Consider the following 24,753-nt stretch of genomic DNA (forward strand, 5'->3'; position numbering starts at 1 on the left):
CTCAGCACAGTGAGAGCCTTGCACTGGTCTGTTGTGCTTAATTTACCAATCCATTTTTTGTTCTAACCTTCACATAAAATAATTAGATCACAGACATGAGTAGCTGAAATGAGTTTCCTGCAAAGGGTAGCTAAGCCCAGCCTTAGAGACAGAGTGAGGTGTTTTGATGGGAGCTTCTGCTCTTTCATAATGAAAGGAGTCAGCTAAGGTAGTTCAGGCATCTGATAAGCCCTGACAGTCTTTCTGGGAGGTTTTTCAGGCACATCAAACTGGGAGGTGACTCCACGGTAGAATCAGAATATACTGGAGGCATTATTTATCTCTTCTGGTGAGGGAACACTAGGAGAGGGATGTCTGGGTCTGCTGTCTAGACTAAGATCAAATGCATCATCCATGCCATCCATTTTCTTCCAACCCAGACACCGCGCTCTCCAGCAACACTGACTAGCTTCTCCTGGGGGATCCTGTGGCATTCTCAGGCCAGAAGAGATATATAATATAATATAATATAATATAATATAATATAATATAATATAATATAATATAATATAATATAATATAATATAATATAATATAAAATCCCTCCAGTGAGATCTGGGTCTGCACTATGGGTCAATAGGATATGCCAGGAAAACCTCCAAAGGAAATTGATAGGAAGGCATCGTAATCAGACATCTGAACCAACTCGTTTTACTTATTTTGATACGGAGGAACAGGGGATTCATGCAAAGGTCTCCATGGATGTCCAAGCACCTCACCCAATCTGAGCCCAGCCACCCTCTGAAGGAAGCTCTTTTCAGCCAATATCCACAATCACATGTTATTTTTCTTAATCCAAATGCTGTGACCACAGGTGAGGGTTGAAACATAGACAGGCCAGTAAATTGAGATACACTTTGCATTTTGACTAAACGCTCTCTTTACTACAATGGACTGGACCATTACCCTCATGACCAAGCCCCAATCCCTCTATCCATTTCTTGCTCTATCCTACCATAACATATGAACAAGATCCCAAGATACTTAAACTCCATCACTTGAGTCAATGACTCACTCCCATCCTATACAGAGCACTCCACCCTTTTTTGGTTAAGAACTGTGGCCTTAGACTATCATCTCGGCCACTACATACTTACCTGAGAACTGCTCCAGTGTGTGTGTAGGTTAAAGCGATCAGAAAACTAACATGGCAGAACCTTATACATTGCAAGAGCTTAATTTGGTTAATATAACAATAATTGTGTGCATTTAGACCTAGCAACCTTGGATGTTTACAAGAAGCCATTTTGAGGAATGGTAGGTCTTTTGATGTTTGCAGGCAATGTGGCAAACATGAAAAGCCAATAAAAAAATAGTAAAATTTGCATTCTTACATGCAGCCCTGCTGGAACATGACTAGAAACTTTTTGGTCTGCAAAGCATGACTAAAATCAGCTTAGATAATGACTAGAATGATGCTCAGGCCTCGAGTTAATAATAACAGTTCCAAAATTAGCCATGACCGCTTGTCAGTGATATTCAAATCTCATCCATATCAAGCCTGCAGCATATTTTAAATAACTTGCTCAATACATGTTCGCTTCATCAGAAGTGTCCTATAGTTTTTTTTCCTTCAGCCTTAATGACGGTTGGCTGACATTTAACTGCATAATTCCCCATCCGGATGAACTATGACCACACACCAAATCCACATAGAAAACTCTCACATTTATGCACAATTACACAGACAAAATCAATGCTTTAAAAGTACAACTTTTTGCCTTTGGTCTCCCTTGTGGTCCCTTTTCTATATTTGTTTCCTTATTTCATGCAATGCTTCCTCACGCATACCTACACACATCTAATTTTTTGTCTGTATGCTGCAAATTTGGGTTAGTGAAACAGATGGCAGGGAGGACTTCATGATGGGAGAAGAGTGGCATTGATTTTTCTGTGACAGTGGCAGCCAAGGGAGCATATGTGCATTGGTGAAGGCTTTGTAGGTTTAGAATACTTCACCTCTGTTTTTCATTTTGTAATAGCAAGGGAAGAGGAAAGGGGAGAATAGATTATATGTAGTAGTATAGGGATGTTAATGCATGATAAAAAGTTGTGATGTTAAAGGAGATAATGGAGAAAAAAAGCAAATTCATATAGTTTTCTTTACAGCATATTAAAGAGGCTCTGTCTGGTCTATCTGGTGCTGATAACCATGCAGGATAATTCAGTTTGCACGGTTTCCAATCTGTAAGGGACACAGTAACAACTCTCACCTAACTGCTCATGATAATAATTTAAGATAGCATTGGATTACATTACCAGCAGTCTATGTGCTCCTTTTCTGTTCTCTGCCACCTCGACCAGTTTCTCTCTTTCACATTCTCTGTGGTTAAGTTGACAGCTGTGCTGCAGAGAGGTTATTGCATCAACCTGATTGCCTGTGCAATGAGCAATGAAACAGAAATAGAGTTTATGCCTTCCTGCTTTCTATCTACTAGTTTCAGCAGAAGCCGCCCATTTCTGTGAAATGAGATTAGACCAAACATTGTCATTTCTGCCTCTTAGCTTTGATCCATTTTTTCATTCAGGCAGAGAGGAAACACACCTTGGGGAGTGCTGCATGGCTGGTGGATGGTCTCTGAGATCTCAGACAAACACCAGTGCCCTATTAGCTTCAGCAATAGGAGTGATCACCACCCTCTAATTCTTGCATGCTCTCATAGAAAAAGCAGAGCAAATCTGAGATTTTCCTGCATGCAGACAGGTACATTTCCCCCTCAAGCTCTCTTTAGATTAAATAGCTGGATGAGGAAATGTTTGCAAAGGTTACACACTGTTTATAAGTCTTACAGAATATATCACTGACTTTAAAAAGTGTTAAAAAAATTTAATCTATATTTAAAACTCTTCTGGTAACCTGTTATTAAAGGTCTGAAGAATTTCAAAATATGTGACCATCTTTATAATTAGATTCATGTAACCATGTCTGAGTTACTGTTATGAAATGGAAATGAAAGTTGATGTGCAGGCAGATGTAGAGATAAGGACTTTGTTTTTAAAATTAACAAAAGACACAGCAAAGGCATACAATTGTAAAGACTAAAGACAAAAATACTATCAGAAAACTAAAACACATAACGGACAAGTGGACAGACTGACTGAAAAAGATCCAAAAGGAACAACAAACTGGGACAGGAATGACAAAGATCTGACAAGAAACAAAAGAAACCAAGGAGTAATTATATAGAGGGAGCTAACAACGGAACAAGGAGCAGGTGTAGTAATCAGCAACAGAGGACCAGGTGTGAAATGGGAACAGGAAATAAACACAATAGTTACCTAAACATGAGCTTAAAGTATACCTGCCCCCTCAGAAAGTGTTAAAAAGGTGAAAAACTAAACTCTTTTTGGGAGGTCTGGGGTTATCACCCCTTAGAAAAACTTTTTGATTTTAACATGTAAATGAAGCTTTCTGGAAAATAAAAGAAAAAGTACATTAATTTAGAGCATGTGCTACAAAATTTGGAAAACATTTGGAAAACTTTGCTTTGTTGATCTTTTTAAAATATTATGACCGCATGAAGCTGCACTGAACTCCTTTCACCCCGGTTATGACCTCAATATTTAACCAGTTTCCTTTGCACCTCAGCCCTGAATCAAGCTGCATTACATGAATACCATCCTCCTCCTTAAGCGCTCTCATCCTGCAAAAGAATTGTCTCAAATATAAACAGCTGCTCCAGGGCTTCTTTTTCATGAGCATAAGGTTGAAGGCTAAACCCAACTGCACCCGGTCACTTTGGATGAACCACTAGAGTAGATTTTGTAGTTGCTCATTAAACCAGAGTCGGATGTGTTTTTCCGTCTCCTGATTTTATGACAATAATGTGAAATAAAATCATTGAACAATACTGAAGTGTTATATATGAACCTATTTTCTTTAGTGCAGCAGCATGAGTTCTCTGTTTCACAGCATGTACGCATTGATGCTAAAAAGTTATAAAACACTTCTTGATAACAGTGACTGGTACTGGTGGATCTCCAAGTTGTCTTATTATTGTTTTTTCTTAGGTTTTCACAGACACAACACAAAGTAGTGGAGATAACCTTCCCAAAATGATTTGCTTTGAACTGAGAGACATTGTAGGCTAACGCTAATGCTATTCACTGATGTTGGCTGACATGCTTACAGCCAGACTGAACTTTCCATTATATAGTTTAAAGTGGCTCTATTATGCTCATTTCAGGCTCATTTATTTTAATATGTGAGTCTACAAGGGCAGGAATCAATCCAGCATTGTTCACAAAGGTTTTTATTTATTTTATATTGATCCTCTCCGTAGATCAGCCTCTGCCAGAAAAAGCAGAATGAGACTCTTCCACCATAAGCCCCGCCTCCCCCTGATGCAGACTGCCTCTGATTGGTCAACTACCAGGAGTAGTTGTAGTGAGCATGCACTGTTTTCATCACAGAAACACCAGCAGAACTCATAAACAAACCTAAGTAATACAAATACTCAGTAAACAATGTCAACACAAAACATACAGCCGTACATAACTCAGCAACCTGCAGCAAGAACTGCAGCAGGACATATCAGTTTGTTAAATACTCTGCTTACCAGCTATAGTCTGATATAACGTTTGCTGTCTGCCACTCGCCTTATATGTTTGTGCTTGCCCCTGTTAATTGCCGTACCTGCGGCAAATGTACCACAGTGCCAACAGAAGTGGAAAATGTCTGCTGCCAAGAAATAGATAAGCTAATGATGCTCTTTGCTAACACTTCCATGCATTGTTACAATACAGTTAGCTGTATAGCCACTTCATGTACATCTACTGTTTTACGTGGCTCATCAGCTGGGTGTTTTTAGCCTGGTTGTTACGTTTGCAGTATTTCCATCTACAGTGCTGATCGCTAACTTTCTGGTCATCATTACATGTGTGTTACCTGCTGGTAACGATCAGGAAAAGTAAGTGTGGGTTAATACCTTTAGTTTGACTGTTGCTCACACACTATCAAAACAAAACAGATAACTTAACAGAAACGTGGTCCTTGATTGTAGGAACAGACCCTCCTTTCAGCTAAAGCCTGGTAGCAAATCCCTCGTTGTACTGACCCGTATTCATCCAGCAGTGAAGTACTGGTCACAAATACAAACGTTGAAGCAACTCAGTGACTGGCTCCCAAAAAAAAACTCCACCCATTGCTGTCTAGCCGTTGTTCCCTTTGTTGTTGTCAAAACAATAGCGTCCCCCATTTGTTCTGAAAGTCCCATCCCTGAGGGAGAGCTCATATTACACGTTTTATTAACAATAAATAATAATAATTAATAATTATTTTATTTAACTTTAGATTTGGTCCAAAAATATGCACATATCATCAGATTGGAATAGAAAAAAAAAAGTATAGTAGTGTCAGCTAAATTAAACCACGTTCATCTGGGACAAAGTTATGAATAAGTACAAATATATCGAAAGAAATGCAATACCTGCCCATCCCATTCCATTCCTAAAGGCCCATTTATGCTCCCTTTGGGAACATAAATATGTATGTACATTTCAAATGTCCCTGCCCTCATACTTTCATGCTTCCACTACATTGACATGTTTGTTAGCCAATACATCCACCAGTCGGCAGTGCAGAGTTCAGAGTTCCCCCTTCGAATTCCGACCTCATTTGATCTTAAAATTTCCCAACTAAAATAGACTATGCATATGGAATAACACCAGAAAAGAGACAATGACCACCCTTCTTAAACTGCAGCTTTCTGTACTGTAGAAACTTAACTTGCAGTCATTTCTTACGTTGTAGGTGTACAGTCCAATTTAGCTAATAATTGTCCTATAAAACACTAAATGTTATTTCTTTTCCCTATAACTCTGTCTTTACCTCCTTTCAGTGTGGCTAAGAGTTTTTGGTGGAACTCAGAAGTGTCTCTTTCATTCAGCAAAATCCAACAAAATATATTTTAAGGTAAAATTAGTTTCCTAATTCAGAAAAACAGCAAAAGCTTTATTCTAAAACACATATTTAATCATTTATGTTTTTTCAAGTGTGGAAGATGCTTATGTAACATCCCACTGATTCATATTTTAAAGACTAAAACACGGCAGGGGAAAGAGTGGCATGAAATTGAATTGGTTAAAAATAGAAGAAAGACAGAATAAATAACCTAATTTCTCTTTAGTAAGGAACAAATAGTGAAATGTAAAAGTGAAAGAGAGAATTGGGGAAAGCAGGGATTAGTAACGCTGCTTCACATAAACAAGGAGGTTTTCCTTCAACAAGGTTAAATAGACAACAATGTGATGATGTAAACAAGTGTTTGGATGGATTTCCAGCAGGCTAGCACTGGTTAGGAGGTGCAGTCTCACTTTGCTCAATGAAACAAATGCATCATTATTTGTGATTGCCTGATTTTTTTCAGACGTATCAGCATGAATGAATGTTTTTTTTTTGTTTTTTTTTTTACATTTCCATTGTGTAGCTGCAACAATGTGTGAAATGTCCCTATAACCTTATTACTGTAGTTGTATTTGTAATGATAAGATCATTGGATTTCCTCTTCTGTCTCCATTATGTCGTATCATTCTTATCCACCTGCTCCGTCTCTCATATCAGGCTTATCGCATGTGTATTTCCATCAACTCTTCTGCTAACAGTTTCATGTTAGCACTCATTCCACGCAGTAAAAATCCTGGTGAGAACTCTACGTGAATAGAGGGAGTGATGATCCTGATGCACTTAGACCAGTGCGCTGCCCTTCGCTTCGTCCATTTGCTCAATTCTTACATATATTCTGCACTGCAGAGATTGAGGTCGCTGTGGATGATGACAGATAATGGGATGCTAGTGACAGCAAAGCATCTCTTTGTGCTTTACACATGAATACATTTCTCAATCTTGTCAGAAGCATTAGGTTCTTACGACTGCAGAGCTGCGCTTCATCTATATGGATTCGTAGCTGGTCTGTTCAGTAGAAAACTGCAGCATGCTTTACTTAGATTAGATCTACTGATTATCTCATGATATTTTCTGCTAAAAAGCTGTTAACCCTAACTCCTTCTATTTTAAATAATATTTATTTGTCTTTAAAAAGGCATATAGTATTCTGAAAAGTACATCTTTGTTATACTTCATTAACTAGATAATCATTTGCTGTAGCTCTAACATTTCAATTGTAATCTTCTCATCAACATCATGAGACACATAAAAAAATATTAGTTAATGTCTGCCATTAATTATATTGTATATTACGTCCACACTCACCCAATCATTTTACTGTCATAGATTCAACAAGGTTTTGGAAACAACCTCAGAGGTTTTGCTCCATATTGAGATGACAGCATCACACAGTTGCTGCAGGTTTGTCGGCTGCATCCATGATGAGAATCTCTCGTTCCACTACATCCCAAAGCTGCTCTACTGGACTGAGATCTGGAGACTGCAGAGGCCATTGGAGTTCAGTGAACTTATTGTCATGTTCCAGAAAGCAGTTGGAAATGATCTGAGCTTTGTGACATGGTGCATTTTCCTGCTGGAAGAAGCCATCAGAAGATGCTACACTGTGGTCATAAAGGGATGGACATGGTCAGCAACAACACTCAGGTAGACTGTGGTGATTAAACCAGGCCATGTCTGTGTGAATTGTAGCCTCAGTTTCCTGTTCTTAGCTGACAGGAGGCACCCGGTGTGGTCTTCTGCTGCTGTAGCCCATCTGCTTCAAGGTTGGATGTGTTGTGTGTTCAGAGATGCTGTTCTGCATACTTTAGATAAACCCAGTGGTGATTTGATTTCCTGTTGTCTTTCTATCATCTCCAGCCAGTCTGCCCATTCTCCTCTGTCCTCTGACATCAACAACTGCTCACTGGATATTTTCTCTTCTTCAGACCATCTGTAAACCCTAGAGATGGTTATGTGTGAAAATTCCAGTAGATCATCAGTTTCTGTAATACTTAGACAAACAACCAGGAAAGGGGCTGCACGGTGGTGTGGTGGTTAGCACCGCAGCCTCACAGCAAGAAGGTCGCCGGTTCGAATCTCGGCTGGGGGGAGGTTCGAACCTTGAGGGTGGTGGCCTTTCTGTGTGGAGTTTGCATGTTCTCCCCGTGTATGCGTGGGTTCTCTCCGGGTTCTCCGGCTTCCTCCCACCATCCAAAGACATGCATGTTAGGTTAATTGGACACTCTAAATTCTCCGTAGGAGTGAGTGTGTGTGTGAATGGTTGTTTGTCTCTATCTGTGTTGGCCCTGCGACAGACTGGTGACCTGTCCAGGGTGTACCCTGCCTCTCACCTGTTAAAATGCTGGGATAGGCTCCAGCTCACCCGCGACCCGAAATGGAATAAGCGGTCAAGATAATGGATGGATGGATGGACAACCAGGAAATGTTTAGTCACTTAAATCCTTGTTTTTCCTCATTCTGATGCTCAGTTTGAACTTCAGCAAGTCCTCTTCACCATGTTTACATGACTACATGCACTAAGTTACTGCCATGCTTGGCATTACCAACAAAACAAAGCAAGCTTTTTCCTTTGTTAGCTTGCTTGACTAATTCTATTTTACTGGAATGATTTAAACTTGTATAACTTTTATTAACTTCATAAATTTTAGTCTGCTGTAAGTATGTGAGGTTGTGGAAGAATCTAAAAGAGATTCTTCCCAAAGTTAAATTTTATTTTCAACACACATGATGATTTCAAGTTCTCCTTAGAGGAATGGTGAACTTAAAATTGTTCTTCCTTTGCAGCAGGAACGTGTGGACGTGGTTTTTCCTAAACTACTTTCAGACCACAGAACCCACCGTTACGATGCAGCAGCTGTCTGTTTTAAAACACGGGTTTTAAATTTTATGTCTTGTTGCTGCAGAAAGCAACAGGACATAAAACATTGCTGCAAATAAGTGGAACAAACTGCCAGTGGAGATTAAATTTTCACCGAATGTAGACATTTTTAAATCCAGGTTGAAAACATTTCCTTTCTCATTCGCATGAAACCTGCACGGTAACTTTTTAATGTATCTCGCTTTTAATCATTTTAGTGTCATTTATTATTTTATTGTGATTCCTGCTATGTGTTGCTGTGTTTTACTATTTCTAAATATCTGTAATGCCTTTGTTTTATGTGAAGCACTTTGAATTGTCCTGTACATGAAATGTGCTGTACAAATAAAGTGCCTTGCCTAGTTATAATAGCAAGTAGATTAAAATAAGTTATGTCCACTAGATATATTTTAAACCAGTGTTTCATTTTACTGTGTGTGTGATTGGCTGATCTGTGCTAACAAACAACTGAAAACCTAACAAAGTAGATATTAGTGTACATTTTTCTTTCTTGATGCATTTAGTTGTTGATGGATTTTTCTAATATTAAAACAGATGGAACACAGTCAGATATTTATAGAGGAAGACTAATGCTAACAGAGTTTCAATGCTCCATTTGTCCCCCACAGCTTTATTTACATCATTCCCGATTATGTTAATACATGGTAATTATATTATACAGAGTCACGATAACTCTTAAAGAAGCTCAGATAACACAAATAAGGTATATAAATGTAAAATGTACTCAAATAATATTCCTTCTCCTTTGCTTTATTAAAGTTGCTTGCCTCTCTTCTTGGTGCTATCATGTATTTCTCCTAACACCATCATCACTGCAGTCCTGTTCATTTATCTCGGAGCTCTGAGTAAAACATACTCGCTTTTTGTCTTGTAATAGACACTCATTCATAAAAAAGGCTGGTCTGAATGCGTTCTTCTCACATTTGACCAGTACCCACTGACACAAATTGAAATCTAATTATTTCTGCACACAGAGTCATTCAGTTTCCATGTGCGAATAAAAATGCACTCTTTAGTCATGATGCTGTTTGTTCACGCACCGCAAATTAATCATGTCTCATCTCATGTGCCACTGTTTCATTTCTTTACTTTTCCCTTTTCTTTCACATCATAATGATGCATTTGAGAGTACACTAATCTTGTGGCCTTATACCAGGTCATCGGCCCGTGTCCCTGAATGGCACTATGTAGCTACACCGTCATTGTGTTGACTTCACAAGTAGTTTAATTTCAACGAATTATAATCCTGTTGCCTCTAAACTGCAATGACAGCTTTGTCATCAGTAAAAGGCCAGAGTTGGGTCACCAGAGCGTATCCCACTGCAGCCAAGAGATAATTTAGAAATGTTGGTTTAAATAACGGCCTGCATGATTCATATGGATGTCATTCACACATGAATAATTCTCTCCTGCAGTAAACCCTCTAACCCTTTACCTTTTTACCTTCAGCTAACATGCCAGCACAGCAGTTCTCTGGCAACAGCACAGATGAATGAGGACAAATAATTTATAACCATTATTATCAGACATTTAAAGCTCTTTTTATGTGTTCTTTGTATCTTAAATATTGTATTACTGGGGAAGCAGCATTTGCAATTTTCCTGGCTGATTTAGATCCCAGACCTTCCTTCCAAGAGCTGTAATTAAATGTATGAAATAACTTTTACATTCCCTTAAATGTTGCTTACATTTTGCTGAAATAATCCAAGAGTTTCCAGTCTCAAATAGGACATTTTTATAGAAATACATCAAATATAGCAGCAGCTGCTGGCTGGATCAGCTTTGTAACCCTCCAGCTTTATATTTAGCCTCTCTTCCTTTAGTAGTTTTTACCTTTGTCTGGTGCAACCAAAACATAAGGTGATGGGGTTTAATTAAAAGTTTGTGACTGTTTTCAGTGTGTACTTGATGTATAAAACATTGTGTACACCAGACTTCAGTACATCTGAAATCCACCTTCATTCAGTAATTACTTACATTTTTTTATATTGATAAAACCAGCATGGTCTTTACTATGGCATTTGTTCATGATAACATGACATAACATGACGTAGCATAACATGACATGACATGATGTGAAGCTGCTCCGCCACATTGAGAGGAGCCAGACGAGATGGCTCGGGCATCTGAGTGAGAATGGTGAATGGTAAATAGTCTGTACTTATATAGTGCTTTTACCCAAAGAGCTATACATCACATTCACACACACATTCACACACTGATGGCAGAAACTGCAATGCAAAGCATTCAACCACAACCCATCAGGAGCAATTAGGGGATCCGCGTCTTGCTCAGGGACACCTCGACATGAACTCTCCGGGCCGGGATCAAGCCGGCAACCCTCGGGCTACAGGACGACCACTCTACCCACTGAGTCACTCCGTCCCTAAATTTCTGAGAAAGGTTACAAGGACAGGTTACAAGGTTTGATCAAACAGACATTACATTACAGTGATTTAGCAGATGAATTTATCCGAAGCAATTTACAGTGGTTAGGGCGTAGCATTACGGGTTTTGCCTAAGGACCCCACTGCAAGGTGTTCACATTCATCCCCTGGGGGAACTGAACTCTGGTCTCCCACATGGAATCTCTGCTTAAGCTGCTGCCTGCAACATCTCAGACAAGCAGTAGAAGATGGATGGATCGATGGATGGATGTTAAAAACGGATCAATAACTGGAGTTATAAGTTATAGTACCAGTTTGGTTTCATCTAACTGCCTTCGAGGAGCGCTTACTCATGAGTGACATCACTTTTATCTGACATTTTCTGGTGTACACAGGCCCAAACTTTCTGCAGTCCAGCAGTCTCCATGGAAACAGCCACTACACCATCTTTTAATTGCTCCATAAATCCTCACAGCATGATACCCCTGATATATCTGATTTGAAGCCACTGATTAAACCCCCCCTCCTCTGCTTTGATTTCTTGCTCACATTAGTGTTTCGAGGGTTGCCATGGCACACCCAGTGGGGTTTTGTTGTTTAATGGAAGAAACCACTTGGCTGGGCATGAGCTTCACAGCACTGCTGCTCCAGTCGGGCCCCTGCATGCTTTTAACTCCTCTGACTTGGCTGGACATGCTTGAAAATGCTTAAAAGCAGAAGATTTGACTGGAGCATGATCATTCTTTTTATGTGTCTTTCCATTTCCATCTCTCTGCAGACTTCTTCATTGCTTCAGTGTGGGGATTTTATGTTAAGTATAAAGGTCGATGGGTCAGTGGAACCCAACTGGAGATGAAGTGGATCCTGCTACAGAAACAGCAGAGCATTTAAATTAGCAAGATGATTTTAAAGATGGAGCACATCTCTGTTAAAGAAAGCAAATCATTCAAAGGATTTAGTGTTTGCCAGCAAACAGAAGAGCTGTCGGCTCTCATGCAGATGAGCCTCACAGCTTTGGCCCATTAATGGATCATCAGTATGAAAAGGCATTACTGTTAAGACTCATACTGAGCAAACTGAACAGACTTTTGAACAGAATTGAAGCTAAATTTTTACCACATGATTATGAAGCTAAGAGGGACCTGATATTTTGTTATCTCAAGATCATGAAGCTTATTTTCATGTTACATTATCTCGAGAAATACATCCTTTGCTTTTTTGTGTTAACCACCCTATATCACGAAATAGAGATTTGTTTTCTTAGATTATGAGGTGATCAAAGTGAGCTCAAAAATGTATGGTTCGCATGTTAGGACCTAATTTCACATCTGACTGTTGAAACTAGGAATAATCTATAGCAGTAAGCAGCCTTGGTATTGTGGCCCATATACGATCGCACACACCACAAATCTTTGCACTGTCTTGAATGTGAAAACCAATTGTGCAACTCTTTAAAACCAGTATAACCATGTGGTAAGTTAGCAGGAATTAGTGAGAGTCGACATATTAAATATTTCTAAAAAGTGTCATGTGTTAATAAAATAATAATCTATACGCCAGGGTGGTGATGAAAATTAGAGCAGTATTCATCCCACTGTGTTTGAGGGAGAAAAAAATGAAAGAACAGATATGAGGAATTATGGATGTAATGAAAATTGTTTGTTTTTTTTCTTTTTTTACATAATGATTCAGTCAGATCCAGAGTAATTGGATTCTCTGATAAAGAAACAAACAGCAGCATCAGTAAAAAATAAGAGCAGAAATGTAAATAAATAAAAAATCTTTAAAGTGTTTTATTTCTGTATGTTGTCCACCAAGACTTACACAGAAACTGCCTCTAATTTAGACTGAAAACTATCCGCCTATCAGGCCACAACCAATAACAGCGGGCTAATTAGGAAAACCACAAATCTGCTGACTCACTGTTAATGTTGATGAATGGTGGTTAAAATCATGTTCTCACTTTCAATAAGATTATTTTCAGGAAGACAAAAAAAAAACTAAATTTAAGTTCTGCTGTTTTAACCAATTGACACAACCAGTTAACCAGCTGTTATCCTGCTAGTTAACACTGACATCATCAGCTAACCTCATAAATGCAAGGAGACAAACTAAGGTGGTTACAAAACAGCTGATTTATTGAGGTGTTTTATTCACTTCACCATAACTTTGTAAACAGCTAACTGTTAGCATTTTCACCACTAACTGTTAGCATGTTCACCGCTAACTGTTAGCATGTTCACCACTAACTGTTAGCATTTTCACCACTAACTGTAAGTTTGTTCACCGCTAACTGTTGGCATTTTCACCACTAACTGTTAGCATGTTCACCACTAACTGTTAGCATGTTCACCGCTAACTGTTAGCATGTTCACCACTAACTGTTAGCATTTTCACCACTAACTGTAAGTTTGTTCACCGCTAACTGTTGGCATTTTCACCACTAACTGTTAGCATGTTCACCACTAACTGTTAGCATTTTCACCACTAACTGTAAGTTTGTTCACCGCTAACTGTTAGCATGTTCACCACTAACTGTTAGCATTTTCACCACTAACTGTAAGTTTGTTCACCGCTAACTGTTAGCATGTTCACCACTAACTGTTAGCATTTTCACCACTAACTGTAAGTTTGTTCACCGCTAACTGTTAGCCTGTTCACAGCTAACTGGTTCGAATGGATCAGACTTACTAGGTTTACGGGATCTCTTTACTCAGTGATGTGAAAGCAGCGCAGCTTACTGCCATCATTATCTTCATCATCCTCATCAGCATCACCAACCACTCAAAGCACTTTCCACCACATTACATTCAGCCATTCACACACACTCGTACAGCACAACTTCTATTTTTAAATAAGTGCTTTCTACTATCACACACATTCATACGATTCATCCGATAGACATGTCAATGATTTGTACAAGACACTGAACCCCACGCACAAGGACACTTCAGCATATAGTCAGAGCAAGCCTGGAATTGATCCATCAACTTTCCAGTTGGTAGACAACTGCCCTTGGTTCTGACAGGTAGCTGCATCCACTGGTACAGTACCAGAAGAGGTTCTGTGCAAGTTTATTATAACAACAGATACATAAAATGGTAAAAATATGCCAGAAGTCCACATTCAAAGCTTAAAAACTGCAGCATAGGGATGAGACAACAAACACAAGTTAACAGAAGTAGAAGAACAGGTGTAGTTGAAACAGGACAACACAATAAAAACAGGTGTCAACCAAAAACATATAAAAGACTAAACTCATTTAAAATGGAATTAAGTGATAAAAAATGAAAACAGCAAACCCACTAAAATTAGTATATTCAAAACTTTTAACTTAAGTTACTTTCTTCAAGTCATCCTTTAGCTAGATGTGTGTTGTCTTTAATCTTGAAGTTTATTATCTGTTTAGTGGCAGTAAAAGCTGCGGAGCTTTTCTATATCTACAGAGCTTAATGTCTCTTCATATGGTGGCTGTACCCAGAGTAAATCTCTAACCCCCAATTTTCACTGGGTGCCTAAGTGCCGCAGCCTCCGCAGCTATTCGCAGCTATTCGCAGCTATTCGCAGCTATTCGCAGCTATTCGCAGCTATTCGCAGCCATTTTGGTCAGTGGCTGGTTTACACCGGGCGTGCCGTGGTGTGTGTCAGAAGCATCCCAGAAGCGCCTTGTTTCTGCTAAACATATGCACCAAATCTATTTTTAATAGAGCACGTGTCCAGAACGTGTCAAGCTCTGCAGGTCAGATAAAGGCAGACAGGAAATCAGATACAGAAGCAGTGTAAAAGTTTCTGGTGATTTTCAAAATAAAAGTCTCTGTGCAGATTTACGCTCGCTGAGCCATTACACTATTTATAGGTCAGGGTGTCTTAGTGTTTTTGTTGTTGTTGTTGTTTTTTATTTATTTATTTATTTATTTTTTTTTCATCATGGACGATTAGGCGTCGACCACTCTGGAGTTCTTACATGCTGTTAATTTCTACAGTAGTGCAGACCTTAGCTAGCAATATTGATCCCATGTTGCAGCTCGCTGTTGTGTGTCTCAATAAAAAAAAGTGGTAGCATCATGATACAAACATGTCTTTCTCAACCAGAAAAAGCATATAAAAATGAAAAATGTATGTTTTTAACACTGACTGGACTGAGGATATCAGGTTATTCTAATGCCAAATTCCTGTTTAACATGTAACAAGTATAAGAAGAACTGAAAGGTTACAGAGGCGCCACATAAAGAAATGCAAATCTTGTTTCACAAACTTTCCCAGAGGATTTCAGGAGAGGGACTGATTGCATCTAACAACGTTCATTGGTTTCCTAAGATAAAGAAATTAGCTATTATTGTGCTCAAGATGTTTAGATCAGTAACATCCTGCCATCCCTTCGTTCTTCTGTACAGTTAGCGAATGTTTCCACATGTAAACATGTGTAAGGTCCTGTTAACAAGATCAGCGGCAACACAATCTTGGCTACATCTGCCATTGGTAACAGTACATATTGTGATGTAAGCCACATGGATGGCAGTGCACACTCTGACAATGCCAGCCAAAAACAACTCTTACCCTGTCTACATCAACAGCACAGTTGGATAAATACAGAAATATCCACCCTGGAGGACTTTTTCCTTCAGGTTTGTATTCAGAAAATGGTTTGGCATGTGAACAAAAAGAATTTGTATAAGAGAAGGTAAATAGTCGTGTACTTATGGGCCAGTCCTGTGAAAGTTAGAGTAACTATGGCTACCATATTACCAAACATGGGATGTGTAACAAATACGGATGCACCAATACCATGTAGATGCCAATACCAAGAGTACCGATTGGACTAATAATCTCATACCAGTTCACTGGTAAGAAGGGTGGGCCAGAATGGCATCGATTAATTGTGTGACGTATCAATCCTGCCGCCAGTCGCTAAAAGTAAGGCTTGAAAAATGTCAGAAACTTCATAAATAAGGAGGATGAAGTGGTTTTTTTATGGATTTGGTTATGGGTTTGGTTCACAAAGCAGCTATATGCACAAAACCAGCTTCTCTCTCGAGGATAACACCAAATTCAGATTTTTAACCTCCTGAAACTCAGCGTAATCATACGAGAACATCACGTATTTGCTTGTCTGCACCATAATACTAAATTCTGTGTAATGGGAACCTGTTGAACACTCACACTGCCATTTGGTGGTGTCAGAAGAGATTTTGTTTCTGTTTAAAATTAAAATTATGTTGAAATCTACATCATATATAATAAAAAAATATTTATTGGCTCTACCTAACCCCAAATAGCTGGAAGAAATCTCCAGTGCAAGTCTAACTAAAGCTCGGATCTCAGGAGGTTAAAACAGCACCTGTAATAACTTCCTTTCTAGACACCAGATGACAAATAAATGAAAAAATAAATTAACCTAAGGCTTGAAAACTGTCAGAATCTTCATAACTCTTCGTCAGCTTCTCCAGAACTCTGCTGCTCGTATCCTGACTCCCACCTCTTCCTTTAAACATATTTGCCCTGTACTTCAACAGCTCCACTGGCTCCCAAAAAATACCGAATCAACTATAAGTTACCGGTCCTCACTTTCAAAGGTATTCACAGTCTGGCCCCTGCTTATCTGTCTGATCTCCTCCAAATTGCCTCTCCCTCCTGTGCTCTTAGGTCATGCTCCTCCGTTCACCTTACTGTTCCCCCGGCCTGTCTCTCTACCATGGGGAGCAGAGCATGGTAGCTCTGGAACTCACTCCCATCCAAGATTTGGAACATCTATTCTCTTCCATCATTCACATCTGCACTCAAAACCCACCTGTTTAAACTGGCCTACTCCCTACAAATCATGTAACTGACTGTTTTATGTCATTTTTATCTCAATGTCTCTTAATGTTTTTTCATTTTAATTTATTTTAATTTATTTTTTTACTTTTTTACTTTTGTGTATGGTGACCTTGGGTGTAGAAAGGCACCAAGAAATAAAATGTATCAAATTTATTTCTATAAATAATGAGGATAAAGTGTTTTTTGGTGGATTCAGTTCATATGACAAAGCAGCTGTAATAAGCTTCTATCACAGAGACAATGCCAAATTCCGATTTTTAATATGACATGAGTAATAATTGTTGTTTATGCATAGGCAAGGCAGTTTATTTGTATCGCACATTTCATGTACAGGACAATTCAAAGTGCTTTACATAAAACAAAGGCATTACAGATATTTAGAAATAGTAAAAGGCATCAACACATAATCACAATAAAATAATAAATTACATTAAAATGATTAAAAGCAAGATAAGTCTGGTCTGGACTAGTTGACCAGAGTCTTTGGATCTAAGAGCTCTGCTAGGTTTATATTCTCTGAACATATCTCAGATGTATTCTGGGCCTAAACCATTCTGGGATTTGTAAATGATCAGAAGGGTTTTAAAATCTATTCTGTGACTGACTGGAAGCCAGTGTAAAGATTTCAAAACTGGTGTGATGTGTTCAGATCTCTTAGTCCTGGTTAAAACTCTAACAGCAGCATTTTGTATGAGCTGCAGATGTTTGCTGCATGAAAAATTAAAAATGAAATAGATTAGATTAGATTAATCTTTTGTATTAACAAGTTAATGTTGACAGCTCTAGTTTGGTATAACACAGAGTTTCAGGCTGAGATCTGACACTGATTTCTGTATCAATGCATCCTTTGTAGCAAAGTCATGCCTAATCACACATGATGATTTAAAACACTCCTGTATTTTTCCTTTAGTCTGCACCAGACAGACTCGTGGTGTATGAGCACCATACATGGATGGCTTTGATTACATTGATTTTTAATATAAACATTTATTTGTAAAGGTAACGGTATTTCTAATATTGTGCACCGTTTTGTTTTTTATGGACACTGAGACAAACAGATTTTTTTTCTGTTTTCTGTGCAGATTCTTGTCGGAGAGCTGTGCGCCTTCTTCACCAGGGCGGAGGGAACCCAGGAGAAGACCATCGTCACTGCAGACTGCTGCTACTTCAACCCTCTTCTCAGACGCATAGTACGCTTCCTGGGTGAGGACAGACCCCATTGCCCTTCACCTTCCTGCAAAATGGCACTTTGCATATTTATGTGTGATTTTATCAAGAACAGTGAGAAACAACAAGAAGATGATTAAGATATCAGCAAAGATAAGGTTAAATTTTAGGAGCGTGACCTGCTACACCTTAGAGTGCATGTAGCTGTTAATTGGATGATAAAATGGGCTGTAATCTTTTGAGATAGAGTATTCAGTACCTTAGCAGGAAGACATGAATCATAAATATTAAGCAGCAGGAAACTGTACTTCAATCTTGAGCTGAATCAGCTGATGTGAAGACTTCGGTTGCAATTTCACACCTGAGTTGATAATTATGTGCTGGAGCTATTTTTGGAAGGTAAAAAAGAAAACTTCACTGTTTTTATCTTAAAGCTCACATGTTTGTAACAAATCTTCCCTCCCGTTTTCAGTGCTTTCTCATTCACATCTTCTTCCCAGGTGTCTATGCCTTCGGCCTGTTTACCACCACCATTTTCGCCAGTGCTGGTCAAGTGGTGACAGGAAACCAAACGCCTCACTTCCTGTCCGCCTGCCGACCAAACTACACAGCGTTAGGCTGCCAGTCGACCATGCAGTACATCACGGAGCGCCGCGCCTGCACGGGCAACCCACTGATTGTCGTGTCTGCACGTAAATCCTTCCCATCTAAGGACGCAGCGCTCAGCGTGTACTCCGCAGTGTACACAGCGGTAGGTTGGAGCATGTTGGAAGAACTTCCTCTCTCATATCTGACAATTTTACTTTCTCTTTCTTATGTAAAACTAAAGCAGATTTTTTTTTTTTTTTTTTTTTGCAAAAATACCATTCTAGATCATCACTTATTTATTTCTTGCAAAAAATTCATCTTTAAATTTGTATGTATTCAGTCTGCGTCCACCTTAAAGACGTGATATCAGTCCAGCAACACCAGTTACAATCATCCAAAACTTACTTGCAAGGTTGCTTTTACTCATTTTTACTATTAACTATCCAATAAGAAGGACGTAAACTAATACTTTGCATGGCTATGGAAGCTGAGAGTGGCCATTCCTGAAAATATTTATTTTTGATGCCATGATCTCAACACCACAAATTAAATACTTTATGTCAAAGTCATGAGGGTCATTTCGAGAAAAGTTTAAAATTTCCCTTTTATTTTCTTGATAACCACCTATTTGTTATCACAAGATAACAAGTGTTGTTTTGTGATCACAAGATGAACAAAGTGAGCTCCAGATTTTGTAGCCACAACCAGGGCTTTAATTTATTTTTTCAGTTATCAACCAATCAGATCTTCCAATTTTCTGAGGAAAATAAGCCAGATTGAAAGTGCAACTGAATGCATTTAATTATTCATATTTCTTTAAATTGTTTTTATTGATGCTTTTTCATTAAAATACCAACAACTATTCCAGGAAAGAATGAAGAAACTTTTGTTCTTGATATTTTTTTTAAAATAAACGATTTAAAAATTTTAGTAAAAATTTAGTGAAAGAAAAGTATATATATGTATATATATATATATATATATATATATACATATATTAGAGGTGGGACTTTAACACATTAATTACAATTAATTAATTACAAATGAAATTCATATATTTAATTGCAGTTTGCATCCAAACAACAAGTAATGTTTTTTAGAAACGGTTTCCGGTACTCCTTGGGTGCTGTATTTAGTGAATTTTCAGACCCCCCCTTAGCGATTCTATTTTTTACAAAACAAGTGGCAACAAATCTAGAGACTTTTTCTGGTGATATTGGAGACTTTTAGAGAACGAAATGAAAGCGTGCAACGCTAATTCTTCTCAGCAAGCAGCGGTACTGACTCAGGCCCCTCCCACGACCAAAAAGCACTCAACCATATATACATATATATGTATATATATATACATATATATACATATATAAATATATATATATATATATTGTTGTATAGATTTTAATGAATAGTCTTTATAGTCCTCTTCAGAGCGTTCATGTAAATCTGTACCACTTGGATATTTTCTATATCAATCAGGCTGCCTCTGCAGCTTTTCTCTTTCCACCACTACTTGCCATTTCAGAGCAGGACTGCACCAATGTTCCTGAGAAGTGTTGTCAGTTTGTTATACTAGAGTGTGCAATGCATGGTGGGTAATGTAGTGTGAAGTCGGTGTAGTGCTGCTGAAAATGTAGGCACTGACTGTTACAGGACCTCACAAAATCTGAACAAGTTCACGTTCAAAGTTTTTTATTGACAGATGTGTTGTGTTTAGTTCAGGTTCTCAGATAAATCAACAAATCTAATTAACGCATTCATGCACAACACTGGTGGATGTATTATACATTATTATAATCATGGGGAATGTAGTAATAGCATTGTTCTGTAAGGACCAAGAATCTGAATTATTTGCTTCATTCATCATCTGCCAAACTGGCCAGTATAATTTTATTTATATCTGCCAAAACTGATTTTTACCTGCATTTGGCAGATTGGTTGGTGTTAATTTAGAGCTTAATGGGTCACAATGGGACTCTATTAAAGTAAGTTAAGGAATTCATTCTGTTCGCCTACTGGAAATGACTTTCCTAAATTAAAAATTTTAAGAAAATATTTTTGTTTCCTTGAAATTATGACATAAATGATTCCATTATTAAGAAAATAAAGATTCTTATCCCATTCTCAGGTTCCATAGCTTGACCCCTGGCTACTTGATTGTGGATAAATAGAGTGCACTTGTAATGAAATGACTTTGTATTCATGCTCTTTGTAGCTTCCTGTGTTTGTTGTACCGTACTGTGCTCCTGCTTGTATGCCTTTCTGCAGATGTACGTAACCCTGGTGTTCAAGACCAAAGGTACACGACTCACCAAGCCCACCATCAGCCTCACACTGCTCTGCCTGGCCATGCTGGTCGGTGTGGTCAGGGTGGCCGAGTACCGCAACCACTGGTCCGACGTCCTGGCAGGATTCTTCACAGGAGGAGCCATTGCTGTGTTCTTGGTGAGGAGAGATGGAGGAGTAGAAGGAAAAATGGAAAACATATTATCTGGCTTATCTCTCTGGTTTTCAGAGAGCAATCACAATTTTTCTCTAAATTTATGTAGAAATGTTTATTTTTCTTCATTTTTCTTTATCCAAAGAAAAAGTAAATGGTCAGGCAAATTAAATTACCAGCCAACAAGCAAAACTAACTTAGCAGCGTTTACAGTGTAAAGATAAAGAACCAGTTCTTAAAGTTTAGATCCTACACAGCAGTATTTAACAGCTAAGTAACAGTTGTAGTACACCAACCAACCAGAACATGTACACATGTTTTTAGTTAGGAAGGACTTGAGCTCAAATGCTATCATGGTTCTTGGTGCGTTCCGCCTGTCTACTCTCCCTGCCTTCCTGCTTTATGTGATGCTGTATGTACATTGATGGATGCCAGAAAGATCCTGAACATTTTTATGTAAATTATTTTATTCTGTCTTTTTTAGTTTTTTTGTCTTTTAGTTTGTACTGCTGTGATTTTAAGGGCTGAGCATGATACAAGACAGTCACTAAACCTAAAACTTGACCAGCACGTAATTCAAAATTTATTCCAAAAGAAGAATATTTTTATTGTGTTTGTCTCTTACCTATTAGCTGTTAGTATTGGCAACAGCCCCTCCCCAATGATACTGTGTTGGAATAAGCAGGTATTAAAAAAGAAGGATGGGTGTTTTTAGTTTTTTATGACAGGATAGGAATGGAAGTGATATCGTGTCACATCACTGGCTCCTGAATCTAAGTAAAATAATAGTTATTTCATGACAGAATGTGTGATATCAAACATTTTATTATCAGTTGAAATGAAATGTTGTATTGTCATTAACTTTGTGATTTACACCCTATTATGAGCTATGGTCAGAGACTAGAAGAAAGGACCAAAATAAAGGACTACAAGGCAGGTGGATTTAGGACCTGGGTAGTAATGTGACTACTGTAATTTTAAAGTTAAACATGCACACTATATTAATATACGCACCTTATATTTACTGACTTCATGGAAAGTAGATTAATTCAATTCAGTCCAAATAGTTTATACAAACCACTAACACAATTGTTAGAAGTTGACTTGTTTAGTTTGGCGAATAGCTTCAGTGCTTCATGAAGCCTCATGGTGGTGTCACTAGAACTATGATTAGTTAAACCAAAACTAAAAAGGTGCTACAACGTCTCCATTAATAAAGAACAGGGATCTCAAACTCCAGCCCCCAAAGGCCAATGTCTTTTTTTTTAGTTCTGGAGGCTTCCCTGCCTCAACATGCCTGACTCAACTTAATGGGTCATTATGTAGAACTTGACAAGAAGCTTTTGGATCTATTTAATTTTAATCAGGTGTGTTGGTGCAGGGAAACACTCAAAACCCACACAACAGTGGCCCTCAAGGACCAGGGTTTGGATCTAAACTAAATAAGAAAATGTCCTAAAAGACACTGACTAAGTAAACCTAAGAAGACACAAAGGAGGACAAGGCATGTTGACATCCTGCCAGGATTTACCACAGTGGGGGCCATCTGGAAATGAACAAAGGAAGAGCTATTTATACTGAGGAAGCTATTTACAAAGGAGGAACAGGTGTATCACTCACAACTAAGCACCAGGTGAACCAGAGGAACAGGAATTAAGGAACTGCACAGAGGGGAGAAAAAAAATACAACAGGGTGTAAGAATAACACAAAACACTTAAAACACAAGATCTGAACAAAGTCAGAACAAAAAGCTATGGATCATGACACACCCCAATAATATTCAAGATTCTTTTATTATTCAACACATTTAATCTAAAGGAACAAAATTATGATCAACAGGATTGATAGTAAGGCATAAAAAGGTAAACACAATCAATAAAAAAAAGATAATTAAAGACGTGTGTATGGAATCGCAATATAAACAGATTATTGAACTATTCAAGCGGTAAGATATTGTACATAATCATAATTAAGCTTATTGCACATAATATGGCAGCATTATCCTCACCAGGGACAAAATTTTGATTTCAGAGGTGGGGGGACAAAAGTATTATAACACTAATCTTTCAGCTCTCTGTGTTTTATACCATTATAGTAGTAGTTTTTCTGGTTTTCTGTTGTTACTTAATGTCTCCGTTTTTGGTTTGACTGGTTGTAAAGCATGTAGCAAAACATCATGTGTTTCACCTTGTTAGTCAACTTTACACCAACTCAGTACCCCCAATTTTACATGTATTTATGGAATATCATCATTTACATAGCACCACCCAATGGTGGGCAGGTCAAACTGGCATCACAGGTGGGAATAAATTATTCAGTGTAAGTAATCAAGTATTAAATTTTATTTTAAATAAGTGTAACACAGAACCATTGATTTTTTGTGTGTGTGTGTGTGTGTGTGTGTGTGTGTGTGTGTGTGTGTGTGTGTGTGTGTGTGTGTGTGTTTGTTTTTTGTAATGAAAAGTGAACAGCAAGACCACAGAAGGGTCAACATAATGAACTCAACCAAAGTTTAAAACAGGGAAACAGGTTTCAGCTTGAGCGGCTGTTTTCTGCTTGGTCCTAGTGCTTGACTTATCTCTGTTCACTATAGCAAAACATTGTTTTAGGACAATAAAAAGTACAGGGAACCTAAATGTCTTTTTAAAAAAAGTGCAGGGGACATGTCCCCTGTGCCCCCCCCCCCCCCCCCCCCCCCCCCCCCCCGTAAAGGATTTGTTTTGGGGGGGGGGGTTTGTTTTTTTTTTGCCCGTAGCTTACATGATGGAGATCTTCATCTAACGCAGACCTTACATGCACAAGAATCAAGAATGCACCATAAGAGAATAATCCCAATACCAGACAATTTCTTTTTAAATCCATTCTTTAAATTTGCGATATTTCAAGCCTGTAAATACTTTGTGCTCTGAATAAAAACCCCTGCACACAAACTTCCACACAGTTGTCTGTTGTATAACTCAAAACTTGTTCTGAGTCAAGCTTATAATTCTCTTCTTGTCTTTCTTTTTTGTTCCTTCCTTATCAAGGTGACTTGTGTGATTAACAACTTCCAGCAGTTGCTTCCCAGTCCGCCTACGCTGCGACCCCAACGCCCAGAGTCGGTGCTGGGCATGCCAATGGTGACGCTGCCCTGCGTGGAGAGTCCACTTGAAAAGTTAAGTGGCTCTCAGGTAAGGGGCGGGGGTGGGTGTGAGGCACGGCTGTGCCCACCAAATGGCTGAGATACACACCCCTTGTCTCATAACTGAAACCGTTATCCTCCTTTTTTTCCCCCTCCAAATAAAAGTGAACAAACATGCATGCTCCAAGTCCCAACCTGCATCCCTGGACTCAAGTCAATCCTTTGCATCTCTGTGCACGCAAGTCTTGCTGTAAATGTTGGTGAGACCAAATTCTACCATGACTGTTTGATAGCTTACTCGTAAACCCTGTGTTTTTCTATCAGGGGTTTAGGGAGTAACTTACGTGTATTCCTATCAAACTAACAGTCAAAGGCTCCACTTTTATCTTCTCTTCAGAAAGAGACTGAAGAGG

General features: G+C 38.5%; 1 protein-coding gene across 4 annotated transcripts in view; it reads left to right on the forward strand.

Moving 5' to 3' along the window:
- The window catches only part of plppr2a (phospholipid phosphatase related 2a), an 84,912-nt gene that overhangs the window by 56,724 nt on the left and 3,435 nt on the right, over window positions 1-24,753 (forward strand). For 2 of the 4 annotated variants that reach the window (XM_041974248.1, XM_041974232.1), the window contains exons 4-7: window positions 18,109-18,229; window positions 18,694-18,944; window positions 21,047-21,223; window positions 24,246-24,389. In XM_041974248.1, the coding sequence (XP_041830182.1) occupies window positions 18,109-18,229; window positions 18,694-18,944; window positions 21,047-21,223; window positions 24,246-24,389 (693 nt within the window). The remainder of the gene's footprint in view (window positions 1-18,108; window positions 18,230-18,693; window positions 18,945-21,046; window positions 21,224-24,245; window positions 24,390-24,753) is intronic. The other 2 variants (XM_041974223.1, XM_041974240.1) reach the window with 1 other exon arrangement.

The sequence above is a fragment of the Melanotaenia boesemani genome, chromosome 2 (genome assembly GCF_017639745.1).
Source record: "Melanotaenia boesemani isolate fMelBoe1 chromosome 2, fMelBoe1.pri, whole genome shotgun sequence".
NCBI lineage: Eukaryota > Metazoa > Chordata > Actinopteri > Atheriniformes > Melanotaeniidae > Melanotaenia > Melanotaenia boesemani.